Source organism: Vigna umbellata, chromosome 7, assembly GCF_029865625.1.
Source record: "Vigna umbellata cultivar VRB3 chromosome 7, Vumbellata_1.0, whole genome shotgun sequence".
Lineage (NCBI taxonomy): Eukaryota > Viridiplantae > Streptophyta > Magnoliopsida > Fabales > Fabaceae > Vigna > Vigna umbellata.
The window spans coordinates 28,328,859-28,353,067 of NC_142171.1; the positions used below are offsets into that span (position 1 = coordinate 28,328,859).

At 32.6% G+C, this 24,209-nt stretch overlaps 3 protein-coding genes across 3 annotated transcripts; 2 read left to right on the forward strand and 1 right to left on the reverse strand.

The window, feature by feature from the left end:
• Positions 1–11,887: 11,887 nt before the first annotated feature.
• Positions 11,888–16,153, reverse strand: LOC148195653 (protein SET DOMAIN GROUP 41-like). The gene is made up of 5 exons (XM_088095458.1): positions 15,431–16,153; positions 15,298–15,343; positions 15,105–15,205; positions 13,541–13,639; positions 11,888–13,341 (listed from the first exon to the last, which is right to left on the reverse strand). The coding sequence occupies exons 1-5, from the start codon at positions 16,118–16,120 to the stop codon at positions 12,301–12,303; spliced, it is 1,977 nt and encodes a 658-aa protein (XP_087951584.1). The 5' UTR covers positions 16,121–16,153; the 3' UTR covers positions 11,888–12,300.
• Positions 16,154–20,523: 4,370 nt separating this feature from the next.
• Positions 20,524–21,222, forward strand: LOC124819813 (uncharacterized). The gene is made up of 2 exons (XM_047291399.2): positions 20,524–20,874; positions 20,956–21,222. The coding sequence occupies exons 1-2, from the start codon at positions 20,524–20,526 to the stop codon at positions 21,220–21,222; spliced, it is 618 nt and encodes a 205-aa protein (XP_047147355.2).
• Positions 21,223–21,838: 616 nt separating this feature from the next.
• On the forward strand, positions 21,839–22,987 carry LOC148195654 (uncharacterized). The gene has a single exon (XM_088095262.1). The coding sequence runs from the start codon at positions 21,839–21,841 to the stop codon at positions 22,985–22,987; it is 1,149 nt and encodes a 382-aa protein (XP_087951388.1).
• The last annotated feature ends 1,222 nt before the right edge of the window (positions 22,988–24,209 follow it).

A 24,209-nucleotide genomic window follows, 5' to 3' on the forward strand; every position in this document is an offset into this window, starting at 1 on the left:
TATCAAGCATGTTTCGATTTTTATGTTCAATGTTCTTTAAAACAAAAATAATTTATGATATATTAGGAAAAAATCTCATCTTACTAAATTGCCATTATAATATTAATTATAATTAAACTATACATCTATCAAAAATTAATTTTTTTACCATATACATAGCTAATATTCCAACATAAAATGGATTAAAATCGTGTGATAAAAAATAATGGGCAAAATATTTTGTACTTGAGAGGTTCATTCATACAGTGGCAGGAACGAAAATATAATGGTGATGGGGCTGTGTGTTCAGAAGTTGGGGAACCGGGGTGCATGCATCACCACGTGGAGAGTGGGTCACGTGGTTAAATGTCACTGTCAGGTAATAGAACGGGAATGGGTCTACTTTGGCATGGTGCGTGGCAAGGACGATGATGACGTGTTATGCTCATATTCCTTGCTCACCAAGCCATCAACACGTCTCCGTTTTCTCATGCCTATTTCTATTTCTAATATCAAAATTTCTAATCAAGAATAAATTACAAGTTAGACTGCCCTTTTTTAATAAGGCTTTAATTAATAACCTTTTAATAATCATATATTTATTAGTCACATGAAATGGATAGAAAGATGAAATATATATAGTTGGTTTCAATGATATTTAATATTTTCAAACAAGATTTTGTAAATAAAAAAAAATTAGAGAATATATATTACTAAAATTAGTTAATCAATTGTTTTCTTCTAAATTTTTTTATAATCAGCTTTAATTTAATACCAATAGTTATCACAGATAGAAGAATAAATGACATTTTGAATTTTTTTCGTAAGATTTTGATACTTTAGCGCTGCAACTGCATGGAAGAAATACTTTATGTCTTTGTCTTGTTTTTGTTTTGATGTGAACAATTAATCCAATACTTTTTTTAGTTTATTTTTAATAAAAACATCGGAAATATGGTTCTTTTGTTAACAACCTTTATTTTATTAGTATATCAAAGGTGTTTTCTGATTCATATATTATTGCATTTTTTATTTTTAAGAAAATAGATTATAAAACCGTGATGAAATTTTTTATATTTTTTTTATAAACTAACGGTAATTTATATTTTATAAATTAGAATATAGGTTACAATTCTCTTAAAATAAACCTAGTATATGTAAAAAAGAATACTTTACGATTTCACTATTAACTGTATATTATTATTTGATTATTAGGTATATGTTACGGTTATATAAGAAAACCATAGCCTATATTTTAATTTATGGAATAAAATTTTTGAACTTTTATTTGTTCGTTAATTTATTTTTTATTGTCTTTGTTTACCATTTGTTGGAGTTATTGTTAGGTGTTTTTTTATAGGCATTCAAGCATTATGTATTCAAGCTCAAACACTATGTTTCAAGCGCTACACGTTTAAGTACAACTCTCTCATATTTTTCTTGTTGACAATTGATATTTTTTTTGTTGATTTCTTATCATTCACAAGTGTTATTTAGTGTTGTTAAATCTTGAGTTAATATTTTAGGTTGTTTGATAAAATGTAAGAGTTCTAATATAAATATAAATATATATATATATATATATATATATATATATATATATATATATATATATATATATATATATATATTAAATTCGTATTCATACCCCTTCATGCACTGCTGTCACACTAATTGGTATTATGTGGTCCACAAATTTATTTCTCGACAAACCTAATTTGTCTTCTTCCAATGTTAAAGAAAAACAAGTTTTAGGCAATAACTATTAGTTGCTTATCTTTTTCTTAATGAACTTTCATTTATCTTAAAAAGATGTTTTATGTGGTATTAACAAAGCATAAATATCTTCTAATAATTTATTCAGATCAATTCCTCAACCAAATACTGGTTTGCAAATCCAATTTTCCCAATTGAAAGCAATTTTATATCAATATTCCAAGCTCAATTATAACATACCATCCAATTAACTCACTTTTCTTAATATTTAATAAGGATAATTACATAATTTATAAAAAATATGACATTTCATTTTTATGATTTTAATTAAATTATATATAATTCTGTGAAAGAGACTCTGACTTTTAGATTATAATGATTGACATCTCATCTTCATAATCATTAATTGTTGAGAAAGTGAATAGAGAACTAAAAAAAAGACATTGAAATAAAATAAATAATAATAAACTCACAAATACAATAATTTGATGGAGAAACAGATTCTAGAAGTGGAGAAGAATATCTGAACAAAAATTATTCAGAAAAGACTTGTTTGTTTTATTCTATTTTGCTTAATAAGAAAATCAAATTGAGATTATTAATCAATTACACCTTCACGTGTGTGCTAGATTCCCCTTCACTATAGGTTTGAAAATTTTAAACTGGATTCTTATAATTTGTGTTTTTATTCTTAGAATTTATAAATTCACTCTTGGGGAACTGTGATTTAATTCCTATACGAATTATATAATACACTTTGTACGTATTTTCTACAGGTAACAAAATAAAAGCTTTAAATATTAGCATAAAAATATAATAAACTTATGTGTGGTATTGCATTTTATACAGTTATTACTGTTATTTTTAATTAAAAATATGATCTCATTTCAATAAGTCAAGTGAAAAAATCAATATTGAAAAATCATAGTTATTGTTATCGAAAAAGAATCTCTCTTAAGCCGAAAAAAGTGATATATTTGAGAATTTGAGTTTAAATGTTCAAGAATTAATTGTGAAATTGTGGAAAAAGGACGATACGAGATCCATCTAAAAAAATTAATGTTCAAATAAGTAAGAATTAGACAAAAAAATAAATAAGAGATCTTAATCTTTTGAAATATCTTTTATCGACAAATTCGTAATGAAATATTAAACTTAAAATTATAGAGCATCAAGTAATTGATTTTAATTATAATATTATTAAGAAATTAACTTAAAATAATAAATTCTAAATAAAAATGATTTTGTTTGCAACACCAACACTAAAATCAGGAAAATAGTTCACTTCTTCAAATTAATGACGTGTTTTTTATTTTCCGTAAATTATAATTGATATGTGTATGGTTTGTTAATGCACGCTTGTTTTTCAGTTAGTACATTTAGCGTATCGTGTTTTAGTAGATAAAAATACCCTTATATAACTCTCAAACCTTTGTTCACATGTCTCATTCCTCTCAACCCTTTCTCTTTCATCTCTCTCACTCCAACATTTTTTCTGTCAATTTATGGTAGTCCCAACTGAAAAAAATCAGAAACACTGGCGGTTAAACAATCTTACAGAAAATGATTTTATAATGAGTTTTCATTTTATAATTCTCGTCTTATCTAATTTTATCTAATTTTCACAAGCATAAAAGAATTGGTAATTGACTGAAAAAAATCAGAAATATCCGTTGTTAAACAATTTCTTAATAAATAATGATTTTATAATGAGTTTTCATTTTATAAGTTTTGTCTTATCTAATTTTATCTAATTTTTACAAACATAATGACATCAAAGAAATTGGTAATTGGCCTAGAAAAAATCAGAAACACTCATTGTTAAACAATTTATTACAAAAAAATGATTTTATGATTAGAGATGATGATTCAACATATGCAGATGATGAAATTAGAGAGGTTAGTGAAGATGGTGAAATTGAAGAGACCTTGAATGAACCTTTGCCTGAAGGTGAATATGTCATTGACTCAACTCTTTAGAAAGGCAAATTGTTTAACGACAAGTGTTTCTGATATTTTCAATTGAGGCTACCGTATGAATGACAGAGAAAAGGTTGGAGTGAGAGATGAAAGAGAAAGGGTTGAGAGGAACGAGAGAGGTGAGTAAGGATTTAAGGGTTTCCCTTAAAATTATTAAAATACCATTAAACTTAAAACTTAGAATTCATGATATATAAAAATATATTTGTCTACTAAAACCTGATACACATTACTGAAATAATTTATATGCCAACTGAAAAGGAGGCGTATGCACATTAGCAAAATACACACACACACATATATATATATATATATATATATATATATATATATATATATATATATATATATATATATATATATATATACCAATCCCATCCTACCTAAATAATTTATAAAAGCTGCATATTTTATAATTTAATTTAAAGATAAAATATATATTTTTGTAATAATTTAGAAAAGAAAGATATTTAACTTAATCTTCAATTAGAAAAAAAATGTTAAATAAAACTTATTTAACATTTTCAAAACCGTCGAAAATAAACCCTTTGTAGTGTTATTGATCAGTAGGTATTAGTTATGTTATTTTAAGGTATTTAATTGGAGATTTATTTTTTAGTATGTAAATGAAAAGCACTGTATTACAAAAGACGAACCACATTTAAAAGATTTTTATATTTTTGAAGAAATTATCCTTCGATAATTTTAGAGGATCTTTTCAATATAATAAAAAGAAAAAAATAATGAATTTGATGTCAAAATGTTGTATGTGAATATTTAATTATGAGTTGTTTTTACTATATCTTAAATGTGAATCTTTCATATACTATAAGATTTGAGAGAGACTTATTAATTTATGAGGAATGTTCTTGAATATTAAAATATAAGAGAAAATATATTTGTAAAAGATTTTTGACACTCAAATTAACAAGAGAGATTGAATGTTTTTGATAAGAAAAAATAGTATGATAAAGTACATATTTCTTGTGAATTACTGTGTATATTTATTGGATTTCTAGCCATAAGAATCATGTGATAAAAACAAATAAGATTATTAAAATAATAACTTATCATATATATATGATGATTAGGAGAATAATTGAAATAAAGTAACACCCTGTTATATCAAATATCTTGTGAATATATGATATTGAAGGATAATACGATGTAATCAAACTATTGAAATTTTGTCACATATATTGTTAAGATATGAATATTTGCACCAACAAATATATCTCAGAATATATTCCATGTTAGGTTAGTGAAGTATATTAGACTTTGTTGGGCCACATTATTGAACATATATATTAGGTTGGGTATGTACATAAGCCCCGATCTTGGGAGTTTGATTATCGTATGAGATGAGCTTGTCATGATTATGGTAGACTCTCTAGCAAAGCTATGACTGACTTTTATAATTTTGTAGGTGGGTCGTCTTTGAACATGAACGCTGTCTTGTGTACTTTAATTGTTGACTTGGGTAGGATCTAATGTCGCTTGTTAAGCTTTGCATTACCGACTTAGACAAACTTTGTTTTGTGTTGTTGTGTTAGCAAGCTTTGTTCCATGTCGCCGACTTAGGCAAACTTTATTTTGTGATGTCAGTTTAGGCAAGCTAGTTATAACTTTATAGGTAACTACAAGTCATTAATGAAAGGTTTCTTCCAAAACGTTGTAATGATTGCTTTGCTTTACAAAATGTCTTGTCGCATTAAATACATCTAGTAGTGGTTGACGTGGCCACCCTTAGTGGTTCGAGTCTAGATGGTAAAACATCATGACTATTTTTGGCCCAAAACAATGCTTGGTGATGCGTTTCATTTTTTCGAATTCCTTATATTCATTGACCCTTACGACTCCTTCTTTCTTCGCTCTTGTTCATCTTTGCTTCCTTAATGCTTGTTCTTTTGGCGTTTGAGTTTCTTCTGTTCGAGTCTACTCACTGCTACAAGTATGTCTTCTTTCTCTTCTCTTGATATTCGCTACAATTGTTGTTGTTCCTTTCTAGAAAGGGAAATTACTCTCATGAGTTAGAGTTTTTCTTTTTGCTTCTTTTGATGGGAATTTTCCTAATCAAAGCTTCTCCTTGTTGCTTTTTCTCTAGTGATTTCCTTGGGGCTCACCTTTGAGGCCTCTAAGAGAGAGAAGAAGAAGAAAAAGAAGCAAGTAGCTAGGTGTAAGAAGGTTGCGACGTTTGTGACAAGGGTTGAGCTATTCATGTTGATAACCAAAAAGGCGCGACCAGTTTCCTCCCATTAGGGACCCTAAGTACACTAGATTCAGGATGAGGTGACATTTATGCCTCTTAATCAGTGAATGAAGCGAAGGTAGTCAAATAGATGTCAACCTTCAAATTCTATCTAGATGGGCTTATTGCCCTCTTTGCTCTACTAGTGACAAGGTGTTCCTTCATCGTGGCAAGAATGAGGACAACTTTGTTTATATTTATGATTATTTTTGAGAAATTAACGTTTCCTTTCCTCTGTCCAACTTTGAGATTTGTTTCTTATCCGCACTTTGAGCGGCTCTTAGTCAGCTTCACCCTAACAATTGGCCTTTTGTAAAGTCTTTTGAGATTGTATGTAGTCAACTCGGTCTAACCCTTACTCCTCGTATGTTTATGTTTTTTTTTTATCAAATGAAGCACATAGCCAAGGTCGACTAGGTATCTTTGAATAGTGCTCACTGTGATTCCTTACTCACTATTGATACTCAGTCATTGAAGGATTCTGTTGCTTTTTCTAGGTCAAGATTGACGGTTATTCCATAACTACTTCATTGATTCGATTGACTTTTTTTTGTTCATTTTGCATAAATCATGTCGACGAGTGGTTTCAACTATAACGAGTGACATCCTGTCCATGAGGAAAAGGTTCCTAGTGGTGTTCTCCTTAAGCGGGGTCTTCATTCTGAAGTGGTCCCAAAAGGCAAATGAATGGGCTTTTGCTCAAAAGTGTTCCAATAGTGCAAGGACCTTGTGATAGAGGACAAGATCTGAGAGGCTTGGTAGCTCCTGGTGAAGGCTCCTAAAGATTAGAGTACAAGGAAAAATTTATTTACAAAAGAATCTCTGATGCTCAAGTCAGTAAAAGAGTTTAGATCTTTTTGAGTAAGAGAAAATAAGTATGAGAGAGTGTGTATTTCTTGTGAAATACCATGTGTATTTATAGGGGTTCTAGGTACTATGACTCATGTGATAAAAATAGATAATATCGATAAAGTAATAACTTACTATATATATATATGACGATTAGTAAAATAATCACAATAACATAATATCTTACCTAATATAATAAATATCCTAAAAATATATGATATTAAGAGATATTATAACGTAATTAAGTATCAAAATTTTGTTATATATATTATTAATATATAAATATTTACACCAACAAATACATTTGTAATATCTTCTAACTATATTATATTAGTGAAATAACCTAAATAATTATTGACCTTTGTTCATCATATTTATTAGGCCGAGTATTTACATTAGGTAAGTCGTCTATATAGTGTTGATCCATCACACATTATCCTTTGAGCTAAACGCAAAGTATATGTGATGTAGCTTTGATTAACCATCCACATTATTGAACAAAAATTTTGAATCAATTATTTGATTACTTCAATTATTTGAATCCAACATCATACGACACTGTCAACTTTATCTTTATCCATACATAGAGTTCAGAATCTTTTTAGAAAAATAATACACAACTCTGTTATGGTGTATAATGAAAACAAAAGAGAAATGAAAAAAGAAAAAAGAGAACAAAAATATAAGTGTAATATGTGATGTTGAGAGAGAGTGAAAATAATTAGAAAGAGAAAGTGTGTATTTTAAGAATGTTTCAAATTTTTATGCACATTTTAAAGCAAATTACCAAAGCATACTGAAGAATGGATAATGTTACTTTATTTGTTTTCGTCTTTTTCCAAGAAAGAACAACTTTTTTATTAAAAAATTATGCTTAAAAAATGTTGGATATTCTTTTAATAAATAAAATTCCAAAAAGGCTTAGTTTTAAATTTTTGGAAGAGTTAAAAAGGCTAAATTTTGTAAAAAGGAAAATTCTAAAACATGTATAATAAGATGTCTTTTATACTTTGTTTGAAACATGTCAAACTAGAAGAAGTCAAGAAGAAGAAAATAAACACAAGCCATTCGATTATTAAAAACTCGGTCATTTAGAATCTTCTAAAATGTGAAAGAACATATAAACAAATAGCAAAGACATAATAATATTTACCATATTTGTCTTATTTCAGATGAAAAGAACAAAAAAGGTGATCTATATCTAATTATAAATTATATTATTTTTACTTCTATTATATATATATATATATATATATATATATATATATATATATATATATACCGACAGGAATACTTGCAATCCCGCGTTTGTGTATTTGCATAATGTGTAGCTATTTTTCATAAAATATTTTATGATTTTATATTTCATTAAATAAAAAATAATTTAATTTATTGATGAATAAAATTTATTTTCTACCCAATTAATATATATTTTCAATTTTGTACTATTTTCCTTTCTATAAATATTACTTACAAAATTATATCACGTTTCTCGAGAAGTGAAAAACAGAAACTTCAAGAAATATTATAAACACTTATAATGTAAAAGAATTTAAAAAAAAAATAGATTGACCTTGTTTTTTCTTTTAGCATGTTAAAGAAATGTATTTTATAGTTGTGCATCTATGGCTATGACAGGGTCATATATGCAAAGAGAAAAGAAATATATTGATGTTGAATTTCAAAACACTTTTTATGTAATTATTTATATCTGAAGTTTTTAATGTGTGGTGCAATAATGTTTTGGAATTGGACTTATTCACATGTGAAAGGAAGTCAAGTCAAAGTTTTACTTAGCTTAGTCCATCCCAACTCATAAAAAGAGATCTATTTGAAAAGACCATATTGACCTCTTCACATGCAACAGTGTTAGTCATTGTCTTCATTTATTATGGTTATCACAGAACCATATCTTTCATTCTGTTGGGACCCTATTCTATAAGAAAATTCCCAAATGGAGATTTAAAATACTAATGGATCATATATTTTATTTTAGTTCTTTAAAAAGACTCATTCAACTTTTTTTAGAAAGAACTAGAAAGATCAAAATAAAAAATTACACAAATCAGTATGATATATATAACAAGAATAAAAAGTTGAACGTGAAAAGTCGGATGTTTATAGTTTTTCCTATTAAACTATAGTTTTAGCAAAAATAACATTCATTATGCTTTTTTTTTTGTCAGTTATACTCTTACTTTTTTACCTAATCTTTGATTGTTTTACATAAACACTTTTGTTAGTAATAAAGATAAAAAATATTATTAAACCATTTAATTTAGATCAATAAAATATAATCACAAAATCAACTTTTGAGTTAACATCTATATGTTGAGAATCAAATTGTGAATTTTAGTTTTATATTAAATAAAAATGAGTAAGTAAAACAACATATAATTTTTTTTTATTAATTTATTATCTTAAAATTTAGATAAATAATGGTATAAATTAAGGTTTAAATATTATTACTGCTGTATTTTTTTTAATGAAATTCTTAGATTCAACAATTTATAAGTGTTGTCCCCAACTTATCTATAGATAAAATTTTCTACTACACATAAATTAAGAAAAGCATGCACGTTATTTTATAAAATTTATTAAAGTGGTCATATACTAAATGAAAAGTAAGATATATAATGGTCGTGTTTGAATAGTTAACATATTAATTTATTAGGGAAAAGACAGCAAGTGCATTTCAAAATGAGATAACATTACTTATTTGAGGACAAAATGAAGAGGTTAATACTGCATATATAATTATGGGATGGAGGTAGTAATAAATCTTCCCTATACTTATTTTGCCATTTTCTGTATTATCACAAAATCCAAGGAGAGTTGAAGAGTTTACGTATGAATTACCAACAAAAACAATAATTACATGGTGAATTCCAATGTAAAAGTGCAGCACCTAAATAAGGAGTATGTAGAGAAAAGGATTTCGATGTATTAACAATTTTTTTTGTCAGTATCAACCAATTACAAATTACCACAATGTAAAAAAATTGTCAAAAAAATTATTAAAAAAAATATTTTCCTAGAGAAAAAGAGCATAACCCAAATTGCATGATCCAACTCCAATCCAAAATAGTTAAAGTCGGTGGTAATTCAGATCTTAGGTTCATAACTTTTTGTTTAATGTATTTTCTCAACCAAGTGGGGGTCGGTGCTTGGATAAGATTTTCTGAAGTCTATATAGACTTTTCGATAGGATCATGATAGGTAGCTGGTTAGGTCTTTTCCCAAAAGGGTTTAAAATAACAACACTCTTCTCTCCCATGAATCATCAGATAACCCTAAACTTAAATAGTGTAAACTAATCTTCATATGACAAATAATTAAGTGTTAATAATATTTTCTCATCAAATAAAAAACTTCATGTGTTCCAAAGAAATTGATTAAATTTGAAACAATAAAATGGCATGATAATTTTTCTTTCACAGAACTACTAGTCATCACTATAGTTCCCCCAACAAGAGAGCATGGTTCAGTTTTATTGTCCTTATGGCAGTAAGCTCCTCGACCATTACCTATGAGAGATTCCCGGCGTTGAAACACTCAACTTGGGACCACACAACATTCGTCACATAGGGTCATAAATTTTTGGCCTAGCTCGAGTATAGTAATGCTTGTAAAGAGAAAAATAACAAACAACAGTAGAAAGAAAGGTTAAAATATGAAATCTCACCGACCCTGGCAAGAATAATTTAAGCTCTTTTCAAGAGACAAAAAGCTATATTTAGAAAGAGAAGCTCCATGATACGCGGTAACAGTATAACATCATGATGTAAAGTTATGACATGATACTTATTAAAGTTTAAAAGAGTACAACCAGGGAAAGCCAAAAAAACTAAGAATCTTAAAAAGTACCATCTGCTCATTGAATGATCATATGCTCCTGTTCAGTGCCATATAACACAATAATGCCATTGCTTGTAAACCATACAATTAGCCTTGATATTTCAATCATTATTTTGTCAAGATAGGAACTTAAAATGAACATCACAGAATTGATACAGTGTACAAAAATAATGCATTTTCAAATCTTAAGTCACATTCTGTGGTTAGAAATTCATTAGGACTTGTTCTGCATATGGAGTTTGATCACCCTAAATTAGGCTTTGATCATGAAACTAACCATAGTTACTTACATATATACATTGGAGTGACAATTTCTACAAAGATGGGAAAATTACTGGACAGACACCACTTCATCAATTTCACTCGCTACATCAGTTATAAATATAGAATTAAGCCCATTGCTAATTTCCACAAAAGTGTGTGCAACTGAATTCTTGGTCATCATGCATGTTTACATCCATTGCTAATTTCCACGCCTCGGTTTCAATCAACCATTTTGCCCCCATCTTTCATATTTCTTTGTAAAAGATTTAAAAGTTAAGAACCACCATCCTTGAGGAACTTCACTTTGGAATGATTCATCAACGTCTTAAAATGAAACCCAATATGGTAGTGGTGAATTTTTCCTGTTCAGCAGAGAAAGATAACGTAATAGTAATATGTAATATAAAGAAGTTGTTGGTGGGGGTTGAGGGAGAAGGACGAGGGAGGGTGGTGCAGAGCTAGAGGTACAGAATCTAATTTCAATTGGAAATCATTAAACCAGTTTATAAAATAAAATTTACATTTATATATATATATTCTAATTAATCTTTGATAAGTGTGAAAAATACTTGTTATTCATGCTTATTAATACTCTTAAAGTTATAATTTTTCATGAGTTATGTGTTTTTCTCATAAAAAAAATGTAATAGTTATTAGGAAGTTGATGTCAGCTTAGTGCACATGAACATTATAAAATTTAAGCATGTTTTGAATTTTAACCTTATTATATATCTTTTGAATTGTAAATATTCTTCTTCAAGTTCTTCTAATGTTTAAAAGATAATACTCTATCATTCTTAGGCTATGTATGATTAATGAGTAATCAATAATTAATCTTGATCTAAACATTAATATAAAAAGTAAAGAAAGTATAATACTAAATAAATAAGTACAAAACTTAAGATATGAGTTTTTTAATTATGTCACTCGTATATTAATTAATTAACTTTATGGTTGAAGTGTTTTTTTAAACCACATTTCATATACACGAACTCAAGAGAAAGAGGACATAATAATTGCTCCCAAAAACCAATGGTCTACCACCAGACCTACAAATTAACTGCTAAAATACATAATTGAACCAAGTATAACACTCCTTAGTTCTTCCATAAATATCATAACTGCCCTAATCCAGAGCTAGCAGAATACCAGTTCTTCTTCAATGGTCATATAAGCTTCAGTCTTCCATTTTACTCCCTTTGATGCTGGAAATGAACCGTACGTCTATCTCTTCTCCGATGCATTCCCAAAACTGTCATGCATCAAGCTTCTGGCTACCGAAAACAAACCCCAAAGCATCCATCAACTTCATCTTGATGTTTACCCATTATCAGTTATCAAGCTAAGATAAACCCAAAAATTCGTATTGACAGGATATCTGACAACAAGGTTGCCTACATGAACTTTCAAGATTCTTCTCGAGAATATAAAACAATATTCTTTTCACGGTCTAGAACGTTTTGAACATGACAAACCACATGAGACTGGGAACCATAACAAATACTGCCCAACAATCCCCCATAAGCTAAGCAGTGTAAACCAAGCTGTAAAAGGCATGCTACTACATCATCAGTGGAGGTTGGTTCTTCACAAATATAGATGCTGTTTTCAGGTTCGTGGGTGTAACTGATCTCAGTTTTGTAACTTTTGTCAACGCAAACCTCAAAATCCATTCTATTGGAGCTTTTGGTAGACATTAGCCAACTGAAATTAATAGGATCTTTACAGGATCTCAAAAAAGGGCAATCAGAGATAAGAAAACCCCATACTTTCTGTGTAATATCTGAGACACAACAAATAAATTCATTTGATACATTCTCAAAATCTGCACTGTTAATTTGACCATTTGCTACACAGGTTCTAATCCTATCAACTAATGAACACTTCGACCATTTGAATTTAATGGCTGAAGTATGGTTTGGAACAATCAGACCCAAATTATCACACGTACCCCACCCAGAACTTCTGCTTAGGTATAACAAGGATTCACCAGCTCCTATCCAAAAATTTGCAACAGAAACAATCAGTGAGGATTCAGAATTGAAGAGATGATGAGTTGCACCAGCAAGTAACAGCGAATATGCAGCACTGGTCCTGCTCATGTCAAAAGCCTTTAACTGATTTGTATCTATTTCAGAATCTACAAACAATAAATCACTGGCACAAACTTTATACGCTGAAGCCAGTGTTGTGTACGCTTTTAAAGAATGGTGGTTGAGGGGATGCAGCATGAACTTAGAATCTGATTTTCCTTTAACGTCTTCTAGCTGCTCATTTAGACCTTGCATGAGTATCTTCTCAAGTTTGTCACGACAAGACTCAGGATCACCAACCAAAAGATACTCTGATATGACATCATCAATGCACTCACTCAATTTGCTATCAGCCATGTCTTTGAGGAACTTGGAATATGAATCCATTGAATCATAACTGAAAGCTGAAATTTCCTAAAAAATAAATTGACCATGATGTTAGTGTCCGGTGTCCAATAATAATACCAGTATGTCGTGGCACTTTCCATCCCAAGTTTAGTAGTAGAAAATTGCAGACCCAAAAGGCAAATAAAACTGTAGTTGAGTGAACAGCAGAAAATGTTTGGTAAAGGCAGGCTTAACAAAGAGTAGAATATTAATTTCAAAGACTTACTTGCAATGCATGATCCACGTATGAAAAAGGAAGAGCTCTACATCGTTTACAACAGCAAACAAACCTATACTTTGACCATAGCTCCCACTGTCTCGTTGCCTAGACAAGAAAAATACAAGTTGAGATCAATAGAATTGATCAATAAAGGAATTGAACGAATTCAATAAAGGGCGAAGAAAAATTGAAGACAACCAAAAGAAAAAAATAAAAGCTTTCAAAGAGAAAAGTAAAGTAAAACTTCAACTAATTATAATGAGAAACACGCTTACATTTATTATTTACCAGACAACTTAGCTTTTAAGTAACAATTTCCAAATTGCTATATTCTTATGATAAATAATATAACAATTAACAGAAATAAAATAAATAGCTCAAATATGCCAGCCGGGGAGGGAACATATTTTATATATAAAAGTCCAAGGTGAGATATTAAACGATGAAAAAGGATAAATACAACATATGCAGTTATTTATCACTACTAAAAATGAAAACAACATAAAATTGTATTCATGTCAAAAAAATGAGACAAACTATAGTGTGTCTGTCAACAAAGAAGATGTAATTCATCCATAGAAGTAAACCAAGATAAAAATAATAAGCAATCCCCTCCCACGAGGATCTGCATTAACGGCAGTAGTATAACATAAAATCACCACCCACCAGTGCTAGATAGTAGCAACAGTAACTCTTTCTAAAGTCTGAAGAAATGATTCAAGTCACTCGTGCAGGTCAGGCTAATAAAAGTGATGTATGACAAAGCAGTAAAACAGAAGCACATATTCACATTTTCACCGTCATTGCTACAACCAATAGAATTGATTACGTGGACAGTTACATTGTGACAACAATATTAAGTGTTACATTAAGATTTCAAGCTTCTATTTTCTATTGTTGCGACAGACAGACAGGAGTGTCCAAATCCAGCTCAAACCTGCACCCTCTTATATTCTAGTGTTCAAACACCATACTTCACAAGTGCACCATATTTCATTATTTGTCAACGTCCATCAAATAGAAGTTAAAGAATATGATTACAATAAAATAATAAGAATGCTCGTAAAAGGTCTTAACTCAGCAGCACAGGACCAATCTCATATGAATAATCCATGATGTATATCTATAACAATTATACCGGTAATGCCCACTTTTGATTTGTTCTCCATACTGTTTGGACTATTTTTTACTCCTCAATTAATATTATAAAAAATCTACAACAATGTAATGTTTTAACTGGATATGAAAAAATCACCTTAATATCTACATATAAAATCAAAATTCAAAATGACCGTACTCTCTCATTTTCTATTTAACCTCGATCTCTCATTTCCTACAAAGTGAAGGAACATATAGCATCTTTTTCCCAGAATAACAAAATTCAATATATATTATACCATCTCATATATGTAAGATTGTTGAGTTTTGTAATACGATTGTTAATTTTTTGCAAAGTATTAAGAGTGTAATTTTAATTGGTTATTCACTTTAGGGTGATTTTTAATTGATTGAGAGTATAGAATTATTTTAATTAACAGCGGATAAGTAATAAAACTAATCTGAACCATACCTTGGGCTGTAAGATATCCGTATAGGCTACAGTGACCTCTTCTCCCTTTTTGATTTTCTTGATACTCCTCACAACCAATCTAGGGCCATAACCCAGCACCTCTACATTTTCATGAACAAAATCAATTCATTAGTTTCAATTTTTGAAACGTTAAAGCATATTAAACAATGAACTGACTAAAGACAATGACCACCTTTGGCAAATTCATTACTGCTAACACAAACCCCACCACTACCCATCTGCAAAACACCAAGTACAGTCTAAACACAGGACTAAGAGAAGCAAAAAAGTAATATAACGAAGTGGAAGAAGAAAGAGTAGTTCACTTTTGGATGCGGAGCAATGCGAAGAAGCTCAGGTTCATCGGAAAGAGAAGAGGAAGGAGGAGAAGAGAGGACGAAACGGTAGCATGCGTTGGGGGAACAGCTATGGTTGATCCAAGAGAAGGTGGGATCATAAACAGCGATTCCGAGGGCGCGCCCTTCGTTATCATGCACCTCTACGGCGTTCGTCAGCACCGCGCATAACGCAATCGTAGCCTCCTCCAAAACCGCGTCGTCGTTCGGAACGGCGCACTGCTCGGAGATGGCTTCGGCCATGGCGGCGGCGGCGAGCTTGATTTCCTCCGACACATGGTCGTCGTGATGGGAGAGGGAAGGGGTTTGAGGAGAAGTGAGGATGGGGCGATTGGAGAGGAGGCCGGCGAGGCGGAGGGAGGAGGAGGAGGGGCGGTGGGAGCAGAGGAGGCGTAGGGCGGCGCGGAGGTGGGAGGAATGGGCGGAGGGAGGGAGGTGGATCTCGGCGGAGGAGTGGTGGAGAGGGGAAAGGGCGGCGGAGCAGGAAGGGGAACAGTAGAAGAGGGGAGTGGGAATAGATGGAAAAGGGCTGGAAAGAGGAGAGAAACAGGCGGAGCAGTGAGTGGTGAGATTGGAATTGTGGAGAGAGAAAGAGAGAGGAGTGAGAGTTGGAGTTATGTCTCTTCCAATCTCAATCTCTTCACTGCTTTTCATCTCCATCTTTCTTTCTCCTTCTCCTCATTTCTCAAACTTCTCTTTTTTACCACACATTCTTTTCTTGCTCAGGAAGAATATATTTCTATTAAACTAAAAAGTATAAAATAATTTGAAGATCTATTGTTTACCATGAACTATGAAGAAACTCTAAAATAGCAAGATAGTATCTTCGAATCAAAATCCTAAACCTTTAGGCTGTGTTCACTTCGCATGAATTTACTGTTGATGAGGTTTAGCGAGCGATGAAAAGGAACGAATACCGTGTTCACTTCATGGAGTTTGCGAAGAAGAAAGACGATTGAATTGCGGGATGTCGCTCTTTTTGGTCACCCGCAGAGTTGAGAAGATTTGGAGGGATACCTTGCATAATTACTCATGTGCCCCCAACATTTAAAAATTTTCGAATCAAGATAGCATGAACTATGAAGAAACTCTAAAATAGCAAGATAGTATCTTCGAATCAAAATCCTAAACTTTTAGGCTGTGTTCACTTCGCATGAATTTACTGTTGATGAGGTTTAGCGAGCGATGAAAAGGAACGAATACCGTGTTCACTTCATGGAGTTTGCGAAGAAGAAAGACGATTGAATTGCGGGATGTCGCTCTTTTTGGTCACCCGCAGAGTTGAGAAGATTTGGAGGGATACCTTGCATAATTACTCATGTGCCCCCAACATTTAAAAATTTTCGAATCAAGATAGCATGAACTATGAAGAAACTCTAAAATAGCAAGATAGTATCTTCGAATCAAAATCCTAAACTTTTAGGCTGTGTTCACTTCGCATGAATTTACTGTTGATGAGGTTTAGCGAGCGATGAAAAGGAACGAATACCGTGTTCACTTCATGGAGTTTGCGAAGAAGAAAGACGATTGAATTGCGGGATGTCGCTCTTTTTGGTCACCCGCAGAGTTGAGAAGATTTGGAGGGATACCTTGCATAATTACTCATGTGCCCCCAACATTTAAAAATTTTCCAACTCGTACGTTGCAGGTTGAGTTAGTATTCGAAAGCTGGAAGGTACTGTGCACTCACGGAAAAGCTGTAATATGCACAAGAGATTCCTGAAGCTTTGGTTCAGACGTCCAAACACCAAACAGTGAAGATTCGCGCATGAATTATCAACAGTTCACACGGTTTCTTCATCCACAGTGTTAGCCTTGTTATGTTAAATGCAGAACCTAGAAGAGCATTGTGTGGTTGTGTTAATTGAAGAAGCGAGAGTAGCATTGGGTTAAGCAAGTTCAAGAGCTCGAAGTGGAAGTGTGTTTCAATGGTGCTGGAAGAGAGAAAGCTAAGGTGTTTCAGTGCTGGTGCTGCTGGAAGAGAAAAAGCTAAGGTGAGTTTTGATTGTAGTTGTTTATAGCTGTTTATCGTTTTTATGTTGCAAGTGATGGAGGTAGATGAAGACTATCGGTGGAGGAGATGAATAACAGAATCGGTGATGAAGAAGATGACTCTGCGTGAAGGCGGAGAAGAAGAAGGGTGTGAACGTATCCGGATGAGAGAAGGCGTATCCGGATACACCGTGGATGAAGAAATCGCTAGGAAACCTTATCCGAATACACTCATGCGTATTCGGATACAATCATGCGTATTCGGATACGGTTTGAATGTTGCGGCTTGGATCCTGATACAGAGGTCGTCGTCGTTCCGTGGAAGTCGTCCGATTTGGTTCGTTGTTGGCAGAGTTTGGGGTGGAGAAGGTGGCAACGCGCATGTGATGGAGGTCGTCCGGTTTGGTTCGTCGTTGGCAGAGTCAGGCGTGGAGAAGCTTGCAGCATGTGATGTTTGGCGTGGAGAAGCTCGCTGCGCATGGAGGTTTCACCAGTAGACGAAGCTGTCCGTGATGAGTGAGAATGGAGGCAGCATTTGATGGTCCGTCGACCAGCGACGATGCCGATGTGATTGGAGAAGGATGCACGGCGGTTGTTTCACAGTTCAAGCAGTGCACCAAGGAGGAGGATGGGCACACATGAGGATGCTGAGAAGAACGCAGATGTGGTGTTATTGGGTGAAATATGATACGACTAACGATTTGTTTGTGATGGTTTTTGATGCAGGTGTTGTTAGAGTGTTGAATTACAAGCTTAAACATTGAATTGCAAGCTGCTCCGTGGTGTAAGTAGATGATTGTGCTTCAATATTGTTGAATAGAGGGTGTGTGTTGTGATTTGTTATGAACTTCATCATGCTTTCTTTAATTATTTTGCAGGTGTTGGACCGGAGTTGTTGGTTACGGTGAAGAAGGTTGTGTGTGCATGTTTTTGTCCACCAAGCAGGAGTAATTTCTGTGGTTGAAGAAGCTTATCTGTGAATGTTGTTGGGAGAAGCCCAGATAAATTAGTTTGTTAGTTGAACATGGAAGAACATTGAAGATTGAGCTGTATTAATTTCTCTGGATCACAAATAGACTTTACTTTGTTGAAGAAGGTTGATTAATAATTACAAAATTTGTAGACATTGCTTTTTAACCATTATCTAATATTATCATATTTACAGGTTTCGTGTGACATAGTTGGAATACATAACAAACTTTCCATCCAACTTTGGCTATTGAAGAATCAGTGAATCTTTGAGTATATTTGTGGTTGCGGTTTGACTCTTTTGGCTAATTCATACTTGGAAATCTACATACACAGATCTTCAACAGGTAAATGTGATTGTTTGTTTATTTTTAATTAATATAAGAATGCGTTTTTAATGTTTAGGTTAAATATATGTCCTTTAATTTTAGTAATATATGAATGTATTAGTTAAATTTCTTTATATATGAATATATGATAATATGAATAACATATGTTTGATGAATATATGAATGCATGATTTTAATTATAGTATGATTATTTATTTAAGTAAAAATAGATGGAAGAAGAATTAGATTTGTCGTACTTGGACCGTGAAGATATAGACGACGATGTGGTTGGTGTAGACTTTAATATAGTCGCAATGTTACATCAACAATTACAAATAACAACCTCAATGGCTGCACTAACAATGTTATGCATTGTTTGTCATGCCTTGAATATATTGAATATGTGCTCGAGTGATCCAAGTAGTGTTAGCACTTTCCTTCCCGACAAAGACCGTCGCAGGCAACAGTTAATGTCGTACTTGGTGCATACTAATCGATGTCGTGACATCATTCGGATGGGTCCAGAGGCATTTATTAATCTTTGTGAGAGACTAAGAACAACTGGGTTAGTTAAAGATGCCATTCGCTCAACAGTGGAGGAACAAGTAGCTCAATTTCTTCATATAATTGGGCATAATGTTAAGAATCGAAGTGTCGCATTCTTCTTCCATCGATCTGGGGCGACGGTTAGCAAACACTTTCACAATGTGTTGGATGCTATTTTAAGTCTAGAATCTGAATTTTTAACTCAACCATCAAGAGACGAGGTGCATCCATATGTCTTAAACAACAATCGGTTTTATCCGTACTTTAAGGTAAGCATATGAATCTGTCAGTTTTGAAGCACTTCTACGAAACAATGTTTATGTTTCGCATTTGTATGATGACTTGTTATTTGAATGTTTAGGATTGCTTAGGGGCCATAGATGGTACTCATGTTCGTGTAAGAGTGCCAAGAACAGATGCTCCAAGATTTCGTGGAAGAAAAGATTGGCCAACTCAAAATGTGTTTGCCGCATGTGACTTTGATATGAAATTCACATACGTTCTAGCGGGGTGGGAAGGAACAGCATCTGATTCTAGAATCTTAAAAAATGCTCTCGATCGAGATGATCCGTTGGTCATCCCCCAAGGTCAGTGTCTTCATTGGGATGTTATGATTGGTTGTTTATTAATTAGTAAATGCTGATGTTATGCATTATTGTAGGAAAGTACTATCTTGGCGACGCTGGGTTTATGCTAAAAAGTACAATATTGACACCATACAGAGGCGTGAGATATCATCTTAAAGAATTCACACGCACAGGACCACAAAATGCACGCGAGCTCTTTAATCATAGACATTCATCATTGAGAAATGTTATAGAAAGAACATTTGGTGTGTTGAAGAAAAGGTTTCCTATCATTGCCAGTGGAAGTGAACCACATTATGGATTGGAGACAATGACAGACATCATTCTAGCTTGTTGTATCCTACACAACTTTATCCGTGGAGTTGATAGGGATGACCCATTGCTTAATGAGGTTCATAATGAGTTAAATGAAGGGGAAGACCATAACGTGGCATCTTCTCAAGTTCGAGAAGATGATTATAGGGTCGGTACAACTATTAGGGATGCCATAGCTGATGAAATGTGGCGAGATTATGAACATTAATAGTATTGTATTTGATATCATTTTATTATGACTGTGTTTTTTGAATTTGACATGTACTTGGATTTATGATTAACTCTACTTCACTTGTATAAATTTTCTTTATCAAATAGGTTAAATATGGACAGGGGTAAGGGACAAATGATCGAGTCATCTGCTGGTACAAGAGAGTTCGTTAAATGGACTGAGGACATGGATGCTAAGCTTTTGCATTCTATGATTGAGGAGAGTCGTTTGGGTAATAGGGTTGATGGTAGTTGGACAACCCAAGCATATAATAACATGGTTCAATACCTTCATAGTTGTGGTTATGTTAATGTTACTAAAAATAATGTCAAAAATCGTCAAAAGGTATTGAAAGACAGATGGCGTGAGGTTCATGACCTCTTTGGTGGATTGAGTGGATTTGCATGGAACGCCGTTACTATGAGATTTGAAGCTGAGAACGAAGTGTGGGCTGATCTCATCCAGGTATTTGTTAAAAATTAAGATTTCGTAGATTCTTGAAACACATAACTTCAACCACTATTTGTGTCATCTGTGTTGTTTCAGTCAAGGCCAACTGCAACCAAGTGGAGGGTTAATAGCATAAGACACTACGATTTAATGGTCGATTTATGGGCTGCGGATCGAGCAACTGGGAGTGGTGTTCGGACCGCTCGTCAAGCGCGCCGTCAGCGGGTTGGGCCTCGTGTACAGGTTGATTTGAATCAGAATATGGAGTACATTCCTGAAGAGCCTAACTATCATGACTATAGAGACCCAACTCCACCATCACCTCCTCCATCGGTGGATGAGTACAGTCTAGGACAGACTTAGTATGTGCCATCCGTTCCATCCGGAGGAACTTCATCCACACGAGGTTCCAAAAGGAAGGCACCTATGGTCGATGCGATAGATGCACAATTTGATAAGTTGAAAAGCAGCCTCGATGGTTTCACAGATGCCCTAGGCTCAACAAATGTTCACTTTGGTGTAATTTCTGATGCTGCTGTGCGTCAAGTATCAGCAATGGAAGACAGAAATCAAATACTCCGTCGCTCCTCCACGTACACATACACAGAGAGCGACATTTACGAAATGTTGAGTGCTATGAATATTTCTGATGAAAACTTGCTCGATCAATGTTATGATTTCTTATGTTCAAACCCCACTTGTACAAAGAGGTTAATGGGACTTCCACCACACAAGAGGTGGAACAAGTTATGTAAAATGATAGCGGGTGGTCAATGTTAGAATGTTTTGGTTACTTTGTAGTTATGTTTTGCATTCAAACTATTAGATGTTTCCTTCATCCATGTTGAATATTGAAGTAAAGGTTATGGTTATGGAATAATGATTTGTCTTTAATTGTTGTTATTATTAATATTCTTTAATTTGTTATCACTTAACTTGTGCATGTTTTTATGTATGGTTTTGTTGAAGAAATTGTTAAATGGCCTCATCATCAAGCAAAAGGCCTAGAAAAAATCGTAAGGGAAAGGAATCTGTGACTCAGCCAGAAGATGCAGTCGATGTCAGACGATCTATTGCAGAACAATTAGATCAGCGTCTTTTCTTCACTCATACCCATCAGATGGAAAATTACGCAGCTGATTTCTACACAAGAAATATTGTTCTGCCAAAAATAATGAATTTCGAATCATTTGCCGGTTCCAACTTATTTTTTACTCAGCATCTGTTGTTTCAAGGAGTGGTTGAATTTATTTCGTTGCAAGCACCCTTTTATCCGGATTTGATCAAAGTTTTTTATTCAAATCTGAACATTTCTTGTAATGGATATTTGGTCACTGAGGTCAACAAGACAAGAATTAGATTGAAACCTGCTGATTGGTTGAAAGTTGCTAATCTGAAGTATCAGGGCAAAAAGTTGTGTTATTCAACTATCCCACACGACTTTCCCTATGATCGGGACATGGCATTAGCTACTATGGTTAGACCAGAAATGCAGGGTGAACGTGTAAAAACAGTTGGATCTTTAAATATTGATGATAGACTTCTGCATTATGTTATTGTGCACATGTTGACTCCACGACCTGCAAATTTTGCAAGGGTATTGCAGGAGGATATCTTTATGATATGGGTGCTTAAAAATAATATAGCTATCAATTGGCCTTATCACATCATGCAACATATGCTTAAATGCAAGGCCGGTGACACACCCCTTCCGTACGGTGTCCTTATCACCCAAATCATGCAATATTGTGGAGTGAATGTTGATGCCGATGCCACCACTCATATTGGGACCAGACATCATTTTTCAATTCATTCATTAAAGAGGTTGAATATTGCTAATGTCAACGGTGTTTGGCAACACGATGTCGGCGATGATGAAGAAGAAGAGCAACCACACCATCATGCCAACCCTGTGGAACCTCCTCCACATCTTTCAAATCCTAATATGATGACTCAAATGTGGGAGGGGGTTCAAGACTTGCAACACAGAATGCAGGGTATGGAACAAATGCAGGTGCGAGTTCAGCATATTGAAGATAACTTGACAAACTTATCTCTCGACATGAACCGACAATTTGCTGACCTCAATCAAAATGTTAACTTAATTCTTCGTCATTTACATGATTAAGTTGCTTACTTTTCGGTGCGTGTATTACATGACCTTATTTTTGTACTTGACTTATGTGCTTCATTGCTTACAAATCTCACTGAAGCAATTTCATCACGATCTATTCCAAATATATTTATATGTTATTACGTTCGTTGTTTTTATATTATGTTATGTAAAACTATAACTGTTTTTAATTATCGCCTTTATTAAAAATTAATAAATCTCAGTTCATTACAAATAAATTCATACTACTCGGAACTAAATTATATTCAAAACAAATACTACATTTTAATAATAATTCATTTTACTAAATTATAATTCAATTAATTTTTATAAATTATTTTAAATAATTATTTTAAGTTTTTTTCTATTAATAAACATTTTTACAAATTAATATAACATAAACAAATATCATTTTATATCACCTAAATACTTAGGGGCATTTTGGTAATCTTAAATTTTAATCAATTAAACAAATTTTTTAAAACTGTCACATCAATCAAATTCTACACTAATTTTCACAAACTTTACCCCTAAATTCACTCTCAATCACCTTCAAATCCACTCAAATAAACACACAAAAAAATTACCCTCAAATCCCTTCAAATCCATTCAATCACTCTCCCCCAAATCATCTCCCCCAATCAACCCAAGTGAACATACCCTTAAGGGTGACCAATTCACAGTAATAATCAATAAAATCAACAAAAATAATTGATAAAATATTAATAATCGATTATAAATAAAAGCCGATTAAAGAAGAAACAAATCATGAATACTCTAATCGAAGGAATCACATTGTTAATAAACTTGCGAGTCAAAGCCACGATAATCTCTTCGAAACCAAGAAGGTAAAAAAATGTGAGATTAAAAGAAAAATACTAGTAAACTTTGTATTCTAACTTAAGCATTGGATCAGTGAAGATAATATTTAATTGATTAAGTTTTTTTTACCTCCAACAAGTTTCATACAATGCATACAATCTAAATCTTCTATTTTCTAAGGAGTTCGGACACCAGGATTCATAACTAATACAAGGTATTGCAACCCGAATAAAATAAAAAATAATGTATTTTTTTATTTATAATGGTAATTCAGGATTCAAATAATAAAGAAAAAGATTGTTTGACATTAATTTTTAGTTTCGAAAATTCATATTTTATTTATTGTATTTTTGAATTATTTGAAAAAAATACAAGAAGACGAGAATGGTCATACGGACAAAAGAAAAGGTAAAAG